The sequence below is a fragment of the Camelus bactrianus genome, chromosome 19 (assembly GCF_048773025.1).
Source record: "Camelus bactrianus isolate YW-2024 breed Bactrian camel chromosome 19, ASM4877302v1, whole genome shotgun sequence".
Lineage (NCBI taxonomy): Eukaryota > Metazoa > Chordata > Mammalia > Artiodactyla > Camelidae > Camelus > Camelus bactrianus.
Genome location: NC_133557.1, coordinates 20,246,488 through 20,259,729, shown reverse-complemented (window position 1 = coordinate 20,259,729; position 13,242 = coordinate 20,246,488). Strand labels below are relative to the sequence as shown.

Below are 13,242 nucleotides of genomic sequence, written 5' to 3'. Positions count from 1 at the left end.
GGGTGGCCCAAAGAGAAAGAAGAGAAGGACAGAGGACAGGTGATGGGCAAGGAGAAAGAGACCCTGACAGAGGGAGACCCACCGAAAAGTCAGGGAGAGTAAAAGAAAGGTGCAGAGAGTAGGGGGGAAAAAGAGTGAGAAAATTAAGCAGACAGAAAAATAGATATGTCAGGAGAAGGGTAAGACTGGAAAGAGAAGAGAGCTAGGATTCTCTTGGCCTCCAAACTCCCCCTGGAAAACGGAAGACCCTGGAATTGTGGGTGCCCTTCTGCTAAGGGGCTCTAGACACCCCAGATGAGATTTGCCTTCCTCCCTGGTTGACCAGAAAGCCAGAGAGCCTCAGTGAGCTGAGGATGAGGAGCTGCCACTCAAGCCCCTTCCCCGAAACGGGTGGTGCAGCAGGTTCCAGCTAGTCCCACTGATGGCCTTGGGGACTTGGCGTTCCCCAGCAAAGGGAGTGTCCGCAGTGATGTGTGGCTCCTGGAGTGTCAGGCTGTGCCAGGGCAGAAAGTTCAGAAGCAGGAGCTGCTGAGCAAGCAGGAGTTCTTGGTTTTGGTGCCACCAGTCGGACCAGTCGCTCCTAAAATGGGGTTCTCAGGACTTTTGCCAATCCTGGTACCTTTCATCCTCCTGGAGGGTGTCCAGGAACCTGGGCTGGTTGAGGCGTTTCACAGTAAGTACTGGGGACGTGGTCCTCCCACTGGAGAAACAGAGCTTGTCTGGGAGGAAGAAACAGAGAGTTTTACAGATAAGGAATGCTTTTCCCCACCTCAGCCTGAGATCTTGGGTGGGAGAGAGGGGAGCTCTTTAGAGCCGTTCTTTCAGCGCCTTTCATCCTGGTTAGATGCCCTTGGTGAATGCAAGAAACTGACTCCCCGCCATCATTATGAGAGGAATTCTTCCTGGAAGGGCTTGGACCTGGAGCTCATGAAACAGATTGAGGGAACTGGGCAACTTAAGGGCTTTTCCCATAAGAAAGGCTACTTGCCCTAGCACCGCCTCATCAGCTTTCGAATCTTCCCACTGCAGCCCCCCATGGACTCCCCACACCCACAACTACACCTGCACCCACAGGGATCCTTGCCTAGAGGGTAAAGAATGGTCTTTGAAGGTCTCCTGGGATGCTGGCCTGTGAAGACACCCCCCCCCCCCCCATAATTAGCAGCTGAGATCAACTGAGTGCTCAGCCAGCAGGGGAGCCACATGCTGCAGGTCTAAATCCGGCTCTGCTCCCCAGTAGCTGTGTGAGCCTGGCCAGTTCCCATAACCTCCGTTTATAAACCTTCAGATTCCTCCGTTTATAAAATATGAGTGTTGAAAGGACTTACCCCCAGAGTTGTAATGAGGATTAAGAAGAAAAGGACAAGTGCTCCCAAAGCACTGCGTCAAGATTAGTTATTATGCTTGTTATGTCCCAGGCAGCTTGACAGTGGCTTTACTAACTTGTCACGTGAATCCCCAAAACAACCCTATAGGCAAAGGAGGGAATCAAAGTTCAGAGACGGTGCCTGCCACCCCATGGGACGCACAGAATTCAAAAGCCCAGCCGTCTGACTCCAGAAATGGAGATCTCAATCATTGAGAGTGACAGCCCCCTGCCCCCACCCAGGGAACCACCAAATACAGGAAAACCGAGTGATCAGAATCATTCTGGAGGAAAGCATCTCTCTCCCTGGAAACTTATGGGTGGTGGGTTTAAGGATCAGACGGTGAGTTGTTAGGGGGTTAGGGATGGGGGACCACTGTGTAAATCCTGAGCCCCTGCCAAAGGCCACTACCGTCTGGGGACAGTGAAGTGAAAGCAAGCTTCTTTACCTCTGCAGTGGTGCCTTGGGTCTGGGAAAGGAGGGCTTTAGCCCCTTCAAGGCCCCAGAAGAGTTTATCTTTCCCTCCCTCAGGCGCGTGTCCCAAAAACAGAGTAAAATGTGCGATTGAAGAAAGAAACCAATGTGTGAAGAACAGAGAGTGCCCGGAGAATATGAAGTGTTGCAGGTTTGGCTGTGCAAGGCAATGTTTAAATCCCAAACAAGGTAACTCTCAGATCCCCTGAAATAGCCGATTCCCTCATTTTCTGGCCACCTGCACCAGCATTGTTGGGCCCCTCGCCGGGTTCACTGATGACTGGTCTCTGACCAGGAGTCTGGGTGCATCTTCTACTTGACACAAACCCTCTCAGTGCTGGGCTGTGGAGGGTGTTGAAAGACACAAGTTTTACTTCCTTTCTGCCTCTATTTATGTATGTGACATGAGTGACATAGGTTTTCCTTTAAGGGCCTTAGTTTCCCCAAGTGTAAGAAAGATGAGGTTAGTAGGCCATATAGTCTCTTGGCTACTCTTCTGTGATCTGCTCAGATGCCAAGTAGCCACTGAAGTCTCGTCAAATGCCAGCATGGTGGCAGTGACACAACAGCTGTAAAAGACAGGTATATGATTTGTCTTTCCTGGCTTTTTTTCCATGCCTCTCGTCTGTATAAATCTCAGGTATCTTCCCTAGCCACCCTTGGTCTCCTACACTCTTTCCTCTCTGCCCATATCATTGAGCTCTAAAGAAGATCATCAAGGACTATTCATTGATTCATTTGTTCATTCATTCATTCATTCATTCATTCAACATTTACTGGTAGCCCTGATGCCCATGATGGGCTCTACTTGCTCATGTGCAAAGGCCCTGTGTGAGAAGACACCATGCTCAGGCTAGAAAGGCCAGAAAACAGAGAGGAGCATGAGCGTGGTAAGAGATGAGGAAGATGAAGCCTGAGTAGGTAGAGAAGGTTCTGGCAAGGCAGGGCCTTGCCAGCTGGAGTAGGGGGTCTGATCTCGATCTTAAAAACAACAGACTACATTCAAATCCCTTACCATCCATGTGGCCTTAGGGAAGTTACTTAGCCTCTCTGAGCCTCAGTTTACTCAGCTGCAAAATGAGGACAATAAGAGGACCTACCTTATAAGATTATGTGTTACTATATGTCAAGTGCTAAGAACAGTGCCTGACGCTTTAATAAGCACTATGGTTGTTACGCTTCGGACCATGAGGTTCTAAAGAACTCTGTTGGCACCTCATACTATTATGCACAAAACCGTTGCTCAATAAATGCTTCTTTAAGTTCAGGATACGTTTGATTTTTTTTTTTACTGTAAACATTTGTAAAGCATCCACTCATTGCCAACTTACCTGCTAGGATAAATTCTGCAACACACTCTAACAATATCATGCCCTTACACACTTCTCCATGCCTTGGCACATGCCTGGGATATTCTTTAGGGAGCCAGGCATCCAAACAGCTCTGCTTCTCAATCTCCCTGCAGACGTATGCATTTTGCCAAAAGAGCCTGGCCGCTGCTTGGCCTACCTTCCACGCTGGTGGTATGATGCGCAAAATAAAGTCTGCTCCCAGTTCATCTATGGCGGTTGCCAGGGGAACAGTAACAACTTCCAGTCTCAAGCTGTCTGCCAGGCCATCTGCCCCAAAAGAAGTAAGTCCCAGGGGCTCCAATCTCCCACACTTACCTGGGCCGCCCTGGGAGGCCTGGGTGTTGTCTGGTCCATTCCAGAAACTCAGCAGGCTTGGGATGGACAGAACCAGTCCAATCAGGAGGTAAGGATACACCTTACAGAGGGGTAAGTATGTTTCGGGAAAGGGAAGGTGGGAAGGGGAGCAGTAGCCAAAGGGATGTGGGCAAGTAGGAAATGAATAAGGGGTACTCGAGGAGGAAGCCGAAGTGGTGGAGTATCTGAGACCAAGTCAGAATAAAGCCCAGTGAACCAGCCCGGGGCGTACCATGCATCAGCCAGTCACCCCAGGCCTTAACCTCTCATCAAACCTCATCACCAGTTCTCTTTTTCTTTTTTTAAGGTGACTATAGCCAGGACAACCACACGCTTTATTGACCAAAGCAAGATGCTTTTAAGAGCGAAAGGAGATGCAATTAATTATTACACTGGGACAACAAGCATAAGCTGGGAGTCTACTGGAAAAACCAGAACACATGATCACTCTATGAGCCCCCGAAGGCACTCTTCTTCTGTTTCCTCTCCCTAAAAAGATAGAAAAATGATCCTATCTCCTTTTTTCCATTATGTGTAATTCTGGGCCCTAAGGTGAGCAGGGTCCAAGAATCTCACCAGGACATCATTTTCTATCCTGCTGTCTTGCAGAGTCATTTGGCTAGCTGGGATAAGGAGAGCTGGAACAACCTCCAGGGTTTGGCTCATCATCCAGGGATCTCTCCAGGTGTGCCTGACTGATGCTGTATATGGTTTCCATTGGCCAAATCTCAGCTGCCAAGACCTTGGCCGTCCCCCCAAAGAACACCACCATTTGCTTCTTCCCTTTTCTCCTGCTCAGCGTCCCTTCAGACATAATGCCCTTCACCCTTGGACCCCTTCTCAGCGTGTGACCCTGTCTCTTCCACTTTCAGGGCCCTCATTTATCCTTTGGAAGCCTCCAGTTTTCCCTAATAAAGTGCTCTGTGAGGTTTGAGATCTCTGAGGCTGAGTAATTCACATCTGCTCCCTCTGTGCCGTTTTTGGAGAACAAGAAGTCATTGGGTCTTGCAGGGACATGCAAAGAGGGAGAGAAGAGTCTGAAAGTCCTGCAAACAGGGAATGCTGGTAACACTGTTGTCCTGGTCAAATTATCCTAAGATGCTTAAGAATGGAACTGGGTCAGATCCAGGTTTCATATGGTCTAAAGCTTATAAAGTGGGGTGGGGGTAGTTCTTTAAAAAATGAATGCAAATTAAAGACTGAATATTATTTCAAATGAGAAAGGAAATTGCATCAACTGAAAATCTTAACAAGCTATCAAATACTACAAATTGTAAAACATCCATGTAGATTAATTATTAGTTAATTAATTTTCATTTAGGACGTCAATTCACTAAAACTCAATTTCTATAGGAAGATAATTCAGTCTTTTGTTTAACATGGCAGATCAAAAATTGATGATATTTTGGTTTTGATTATAGTTGGGAATGCATAAAATATATGCCCGAGTGCACAGCCATACTTAATATTTGTAGTTTCACCACAGTTTTGTGTCCTAAAAAATGCAGGAATTTTAATTCTCTTTTGTGCAATTTCATCAAAAAAAGAAAAAAAAGTGCATGATGCATTTAAAGTTGTACATATTGAATTATCTTGCTAGTAAAGAATGAATAGGCTTCCGTGAGAACTGATTTTCTAGTTATAAATTTATGTATTTGATATTTGGAAGAAATTTCCACAGAATGATTTTTCTGACTCCATACATTTCAAACCTAGTCTCTCCTCTGCTACCCACATCCTTCTAGGGTTAGGTACATGGATGACAATACAACCATGCCTTAGTGTCATATGTCAGAGAGCTGGTCCAGTGGGTGGTGGAACATTGCTTAGAGAGCTTCTTACATCAGGACAGGTGGCAGCAACTTATGATATGTAGAAGTAACTAAGAACTACCTAAATATAACACACCAACTCCACACTCAACAGATCCCCCTTTCAATTTCCTTTTAGCTGGATGCCAAAAATGCTAGCAGCCATTCCAACATCCCCTGATTCAGGAGAAGTGTAAGAGAGGAAAAGACGGAGGGGAAAGGGAGGGCAGGCTGATTGATTACGGTTAGAATATATTACTTTTACAGATGCTACGAATCGTTTGATCACATGAACATATAACTTGGGCCACTCCCAGAGTCTTTAAAGGGGCTTGTTCAAGTGAGGGACCCTGAGGCTTGAGCTCCATCAATTTCATGGGACGGAGCGCTCATGCACTGCCATGTGAGAGGACCAACTACTCTGAGACAACCATGCTAGAGAGGCCAGTGGAGGTCCTTAGGTCCACAAACCCAGAGAAGCCGTGCCTGAGAACCAGCGTCAGTTTCCAGCCATGTGAATGAGCTGCCAACACATTAGAGCCTTCAGATGACTGTGGCCCCAAGCAGACATCTGCAACCATGTAAAGACCCCAAGAGAGGAAAAATGAGCTGATTCCTTCCCAAATTCCTCACCCCCAAAATGGTGAGAAAAATAAAATGGCTGTTCAAAACTGCTAAGCTTGGGGAAAAGTTATCGCAGCAATAGATAGGTAATTGGAATAGATGGGAAGGAAGTGGGTGGAAGGAAAGCAGGGGAGGAAAGAGGGAGAGGAAAGACAAGAGAGGAAAGAGAGGAAAGAAAAGTCTGGGGGAAGGAGGAAAAGGGTCCCTCAGAGGGGAACTGGGCAAGACAAGAGGACACCAGGCTCCAGAAGGAAGCCCCACAGCAGGTGGCTTTGTCCCCATAGCACTCTAAAACCTGGACATTGCTTCCAAATAAACTCATTGTTTGGTATGACTTGAATCAAGAGGTTCTAAAGAAAGCCTAGGATCTACCTACTGTTGAGTAAGACCTCTACTCATTTCTCAGTTTCTCCCTCTTTAAAAAGGGCTGGTTAAACTGATGACTATTTCTGAAAATACCATTAGCAAACACTCACATTAAGGTCACTTACAGTGGGGAGGGGCTTGTCTAAATTGTGGATCCTCCAGATCGAGGAAATTGCCATCTCTAGGAATAGAGCTCAGGAATCTGCACCTTAAACAAGTACTATTAACTGATTTTAAAGTTTCAGTTTCTGTGGATTAGATGATATTTAAGGGCCAATCCATCAGTGGGGGAAAAAACAAAGACTTAAAAACAGTTCTATTGGTGCCTGCTCCTGGTGTAGAAGGAGATCAGGAGAAAATGTTAGAATCATTGAAAGTGAAGGGGGATCAGGGCAGGGTTGGGCTGAAGACCCTCAAAACAATGCTGATTTGGCAGTTTTGCAATGTGACCATCTGGCCAAGTGGTCCCCGTGTGTGGCGTCTCCCACATTGGTACTGCTTTTTCCTCCACATCTCTGGGTTAGTCTGTTGTCCTGGGAAGCCTGCCTCAGTCCCGTGCATCTTTGTGGTCCAGACCAAATTACCAACAAGTCATCATTGGTCTGCATCCTGTGGGAGGAGCACTTGTCTGGGAATAAAGAGATCAAAATACAAGACCCTGGTTAAATGTATGACCTGGTAGGGACAGAGTAGGTAAAAGGATGCTCCTCTCAGGACCTCAGTTTCCCATAGACAGGATGAAGGTGGTGGACTAATAATGTCAAAGAGTACTTCTAAATTTGAGAAAATATGGCAGCTCAGGGACCCTGCCAAATCTGATAAGCAACTTTTGCTTGTCCATCCCATTGGTCCCTCTCAAACCTTGATTGAGACTGACATACATGAATGACTGGAACAGACTCATTCTGTCCTAGGGACCCACGGACCAGAGAGGTCCTTGTAAATGGCCAAATGTGCCTTGCTGTGGACAGCTCCTGCTCTCCTCCTGTGCTCAGGAATGTACTCAGAGCTCTCGGGGCTCAGCACAGGGAACCCTCTGCCTTACAAGGACCTCAGTGCAAGATGCCATGTCTTTTTGTTGTCAATGGTTTGCTCGTTCATCTGCCTATTGGAACCCAGAGGACACTTTGAGTGGAAACGTCAGGTGTTACTCATGGAGTCATGGGACCCAGGACCCCTTGTCTTCCCCCTTCTTCTTCTCTCCTCAAAGCTACCTCCAGAGCCAGAAATGACCAGATTTTGGTTGAGTAGAGTTTCCACCCTTAATCAATGGGGTACACACTTCAAAATCACCAAGGACTGCTCTCTGAGCTGTTCTGAGACCTCTCAGACACAATACAACTTCAGCAGACTCTGTGAGGTAGATGGGTACCCATCTCAGTATCTTTTAAATACATTGTCTGCTTTTGAGTAGGTCAAAATATATATTTTTCTTTTTTTAGCTAAATCACCCGAGGCAGTGGCTCACCAATACTAGTACATGAAGAATTCAAGAGTCTCCCCAAAAAACTGAATTAAAAGGAAGAAAGATCCTAAGGTAATTCTGACATAAGTTTGGAACTACTGGTTGAATACCCTCCTCATTTAATATCACATTCCTGAGATATATTATTAAATGTAGATCACATCATTTCTAATTCATCCCATTTATACTTCTGCACATTCTTGCCACTTTCTGCTATTAATTTTGACTCTAAGGACTCTCCCTTCTTAATCTGCCATTCCTGTTAAGTACCGTCTGGCAGAGAGCATGTCACGCGTGATTCGTCATATTTATATGTGTGCACAATTTCCCCTCCCTTTTGCTATTGATTTTTCCCTTGCCACCCACTTTAGCACATTAATTCATCAAGCAAAATGAGCGTGGACTGACTCGGTGTTTCAAGATCACTGATAAGGTGAAGAGAGGACATGGAGATAACGAAAGTATGCTTCACTTCAATGTACTTTATTTTTCATGTCCGGAGAGTCTCCTCCTCTCCCCCCAGCTCCCTACCCAAAGCTCATTCATTGCTGAATCTTGGCAAGTCAGCCTCCTCTCCCCTTCAGTCGCTGAGCTAGAGCCTTGCTGGTCTTCTTTCCATTTATCAAATGTGCTGAGCTCTTCTTGTTCCAAAAGATTTCACATAGGCTGGTCCACATTATGTGGATTCCTCTCACCCTGAGTCTTCATCAGGCATCCTCTGCCCCTTTGTCATGGCCCTTAGCACCGTATGGAGCTATATTTTTAATTGTGACTTGACTTCCTTCTAGACATTAGACTCTGTAAGGACAAATGATTGAGTCTTTCCCTCGCTAGTGTCTTACATATAATAAATCCTCAATAAATATTCGTTGAATGAATTAAAATGAATCATAAAACACTTTTTGATGTGAAGGAGCAAGGGGGAAGGACTGGTTACTACAACAGTCATCTGTGCGGAAGGGGCCTCTTAGAAGAAGCCAAGTTGAGGAGTCCCCAAGATTGTGGGGACATAACAACGGGGTTCTGGGGGAATAAGTATCCCAGTCTTACTTGCCTTCTTCCTTCTGAATCCCCCCCCCCCATGACCCATTGGCTGTTTCCAATCAGAAGCCAGTGAGCAAGACAACCTGATGATGCAGCCCATACATTTAGTCTTCTGAGGCACGGAGCTGGGCACAGAGAGTGCAGAGTGGACCTGGAAGGGGAAAGAAAGAAACCCAAATCCACTCCTCTCACTCCTCAACATCCACTCTTGGGTTTCATCCAGGTGAAAAGTTAAAGTCCCATCACAGGTGTCACACGAATCCCCTGGGTCACAAAACCACTGTGGGAGATGTCAGTTTGGTCACACACTCACCTAAAATCTAAAATGTTTGCCTAGGGGGAGGGTATAGCTGAGTGGCAGAGTGCATGTTTAGCATGCACAAGGTCCTGGGTTCAATCCTCAGTACCTCTTCTAAAACTAAATAACAAAATCTACTTACCTCCCCACTGCCAAAAAAAAAAAATTTGCTATCACCAGCGTTCTTCATATTCAAGGGAGGAAAGAGGATAAAAGGGAAAAATGAACATAAAACAGAGCTGTTAGACATCATCCCTGCCACTAGTTGTGAAGCTGAAGTTGGTAATCACAGCTGCCTCCTTCCCCCATTCTTTCCGTGTTCCCTTTCCCTTCTACCAGCTAGATGGGATGCGTTACCTGGTGAGGTGATCCAAACCTTCATTCTTGTGAAATATGGGTCCTTGGTGATCTTTCCTCTGTAAAGTTCCCAGAGTTTTTCACTGACCAGTGAATTCCCTGGGTTTCCGACAAGGCCTCCTTACCTCATAGTATAGGAGCAACCGAATTTCCGTCTGGTTAATAAGCAGCACTCACATTTGCATGTACAGTTGCCCATACGCATTGCATCTCAAGAAAGTAGTAGAATAGAATCATATGTATTTGAGGAACAGGCTCTTTAAAAAGTAAATGTTGTAGTCTAGCTATCCATCCAAGAGAAGGATTTCCAGTAGATGATCTAAATAGATCAGGTGACTTCTTCCCACAGAAAACAAGTACAAAACTGAGTGACATTGGCTATAACAAATGAAGGCACTGGATTTCTTTACACTAACGATAAATCAACAGAAGAAAGTAAAGAAACAATCCCCTTTAAAATAGCACCCAAAGTAATAAAATATCTGGGAATAAATCTAACCAAGGAGGTGAAAGAATTATACACAGAAAACTATAAACCATTGATGAAGGAAATTAAAGAAGACTTTAAAAAATGGAAAGATATTCCATGCTCTTGGATTGGAAGAATCAATATTGTTAAAATGGCCACACTGCCCAAGGCAATCTACAGATTTAATGCAATCCCTATCCAATTACCCCGGACATATTTCACAGAACTAGAACAAATCATAATAAAATTTATATGGAACCATCAAAGACCTAGAATTGCCAAAGCATTACTGAAGAGAAAGAAAGAGGCTGGAGGAATAACTCTCCCGGACTTCAGACAATACTATAGAGCTACAGTCATCAAGACAGCATGGTATTGGTACCAAAACAGACATATAGACCAGTGGAACAGAATAGAGAGCCCAGAAATGAACCCACAAACTTTTGGTCAACTCATCTTCGACAAAGGAGGCAAGAATATACAATGGAATAAAGACAGTCTCTTCAGCAAATGGTGTTGGGAAAACTGGACAGCAGCATGTAAAACAATGAAGCTAGAACACTCCCTTACACCATATACAAAAATCAACTCAAAATGGATTAAAGACTTAAACATAAGACAAGATACAATAAACCTCCTAGAGGAAAACATAGGCAAAACATTATCTGACATACATCTCAAAAATTTTCTCCTAGAAGAAATAAAAGCAAGAATAAACAAATGGGACCTAATGAAACTTACAAGCTTCTGCACAGCAAAGGAAACCAGAAGTAAAACAAGAAGAAAACCTATGGAATGGGAGAAAATTTTTGCAAGTGAAACCGACAAAGGCTTGATCTCCAGAATATATAAGCAGCTCTCAATAAGAAAAAAATAAACAACCCAATCCAAAAATGGGCAGAAGACCTAAACAAGCAATTCTCCAACGAAGACATACAAATGATCAAAAAGCACATGAAAAAAATGCTCAATATCACTAATTATCAGAGAAATGCAAATCAAAACTACAATGAGGTATCATCTCACACCAGTCAGAATGGCCGTCATTCAAAAACCCACAAATGACAAATGCTGGAGAGGCTGTGGAGAAAGGCGAACCCTCCTACACTGCTGGTGGGAATGCAGTTTGGTGCAGCCACTATGGAAAACAGTGTGGAGATTCCTCAAAAGACTAGGAATAGACTTACCATATGACCCAGGAATCTCACTCCTGGGCTTGTATCCAGAAGGAAATCTACTTCAGGATGACACCTGCACCCCAATGTTCATAGCAGCACTATTTACAATAGCCAAAACATGGAAACAGCCTAAATGTCCATCAACAGGTGACTGGATAAAGAAGAGGTGGTATATTTATACAATGGAATACTACTCAGCCATAAAAACCGACAACATAATGCCATTTGCAGCAACATGGATGCTCCTGGAGAATGTCATTCTAAGTGAAGTAAGCCAGAAAGAGAAAGAAAAATATCATATGAGATAGCTCATATGTGGAATCTAAAAAACAAAAACAAAAACAAACAAACAAAAACAAAGTGTAAATACAGGACAGAAATAGACTCACAGACAGAGAATACAGACTTGTGGTTACCGGGGGGTGGAGGGTGGGAAGGGATAGCCTGGGATTTCAAAATTGTAGAATAGATAAACAAGATTACACTGTATAGCACAGGGAAATATACACAAAATGTTATGATAACTCACAGAGAAAAAAAATGTGACAATGAGTGTGTATATGTCCATGAATGACTGAAAAATTGTGCTGAACACTGGAATTTGACACATTGTAAAATGATTATAAATCAATAAAAAATGTTAAAAAAACAAACAAACAAACAAACAAATGAAGGCACTGGAAATTTACTGAAGAAAAATAACAAATTGAGAAACATTTATTTTTGAAAAACAGAGCTTCAGTTCCAAGAAGTTCAACGAAACCTACGTAGATTAAACACAAAGAAAACCACGCAAAAGCCGTATATTATAGTCAAACTTCTGAGAGACAAAGAGAAATACAGTTGACCCTTGAATATCATGAGTTTGAACTGTGTGGGTCCACCTCTATGAAGATTTTTTCCGGTGAATGCATACAGTATTATATAATCTGTGGTTGGTTGAATCTGTAGATGAGAAACGACAGCTACAGAGAGCCAATGATGGGACTTGGGCATCTATGACTTTTGGTATCTGTGGTGGGTCCTGGAACCAATCCCCCACATATTCAAAAACAACTAGAGAAAGATGACTCATCACATAAAGGTGACCAATAACACAGTTAATGGCTGACCTTTCATCAAAAACAATGGAAGCCAACAGGCATCAGAATAAAATATTCCAAGCTCTTAAAGAAAAAAAAAACTATGAACAAGAATTCTGTATTCAGAGAAACTATCCTTCAAAAATAAAGGCAACAAGTCATATATACAACAAAAACTGGTACCTCTAATATGTAAAGAACTCTCAAAACCCAGCAATACACAAACAATTCAATCAGAAAATGGGCAAAAGCAAGAACAAATATTTCATCTAACATGATACACAGATGAAAAATAAACATTAAAAGATGTTCAACATCATTGAACATCGTCATTGAACATTATTGACCATCAAGGAAATGCAGTTTAAAACTACAATGTGACATAATTATACACCTATCAAAATGGCTGAAATAAAAAAGAGTGACAAGAGTAAATGCTAACAAGGATGCAGAGAAATGGAATCTCCCATTCATTACTGTTGGGAATGTAAAATGGTACAGCTATTATGGAAAACAGTTTGACAGTTTCTCATAAAACTAAACGTGCAATTACCATACAACCCAGAAATTGCACTCTTGGGCATTTGTCCCAGAGAAATGTAAACTTTGGTTCACACAAAAACCTGTGCATGAATGTTCATAGTAGCTTCACTCATAATAAATAGCCAAACACAGCCCAGATGTCTTTCAACAGGTGAATGGTTAAGCAAACTGTGGCCCATCCGTGGAAAAGTACTCAGCAACACAAAGGAATGAACTAATGATGCCTGGGACAGCTTGGATGAATCTCCAGAGACATATGGTGTTTAATCACATATTAAATATACGTGATTCCGTTTATATCATATTTTGAAATGACAAAATTTTGAAATAGAGAACAGATTAGTAGTTGCCAGAGGCAGCAGATTGGGGTGGTAAGAGCTGGGAAGGAGAAAATGTGGTATAAAAGGGCAACAGTAGGGATCCTGGTAGTAACAGAGCTGTGCAATATCTGGACTGTG

General features: G+C 43.5%; 1 protein-coding gene across 1 annotated transcript; it reads left to right on the top strand.

Moving 5' to 3' along the window:
* Positions 1-491: 491 nt before the first annotated feature.
* Positions 492-4,470, top strand: LOC123617937 (WAP four-disulfide core domain protein 6A). The gene is made up of 4 exons (XM_045519340.2): positions 492-673; positions 1,899-2,030; positions 3,307-3,474; positions 4,157-4,470. The coding sequence occupies exons 1-4, from the start codon at positions 586-588 to the stop codon at positions 4,168-4,170; spliced, it is 402 nt and encodes a 133-aa protein (XP_045375296.2). The 5' UTR covers positions 492-585; the 3' UTR covers positions 4,171-4,470.
* The last annotated feature ends 8,772 nt before the right edge of the window (positions 4,471-13,242 follow it).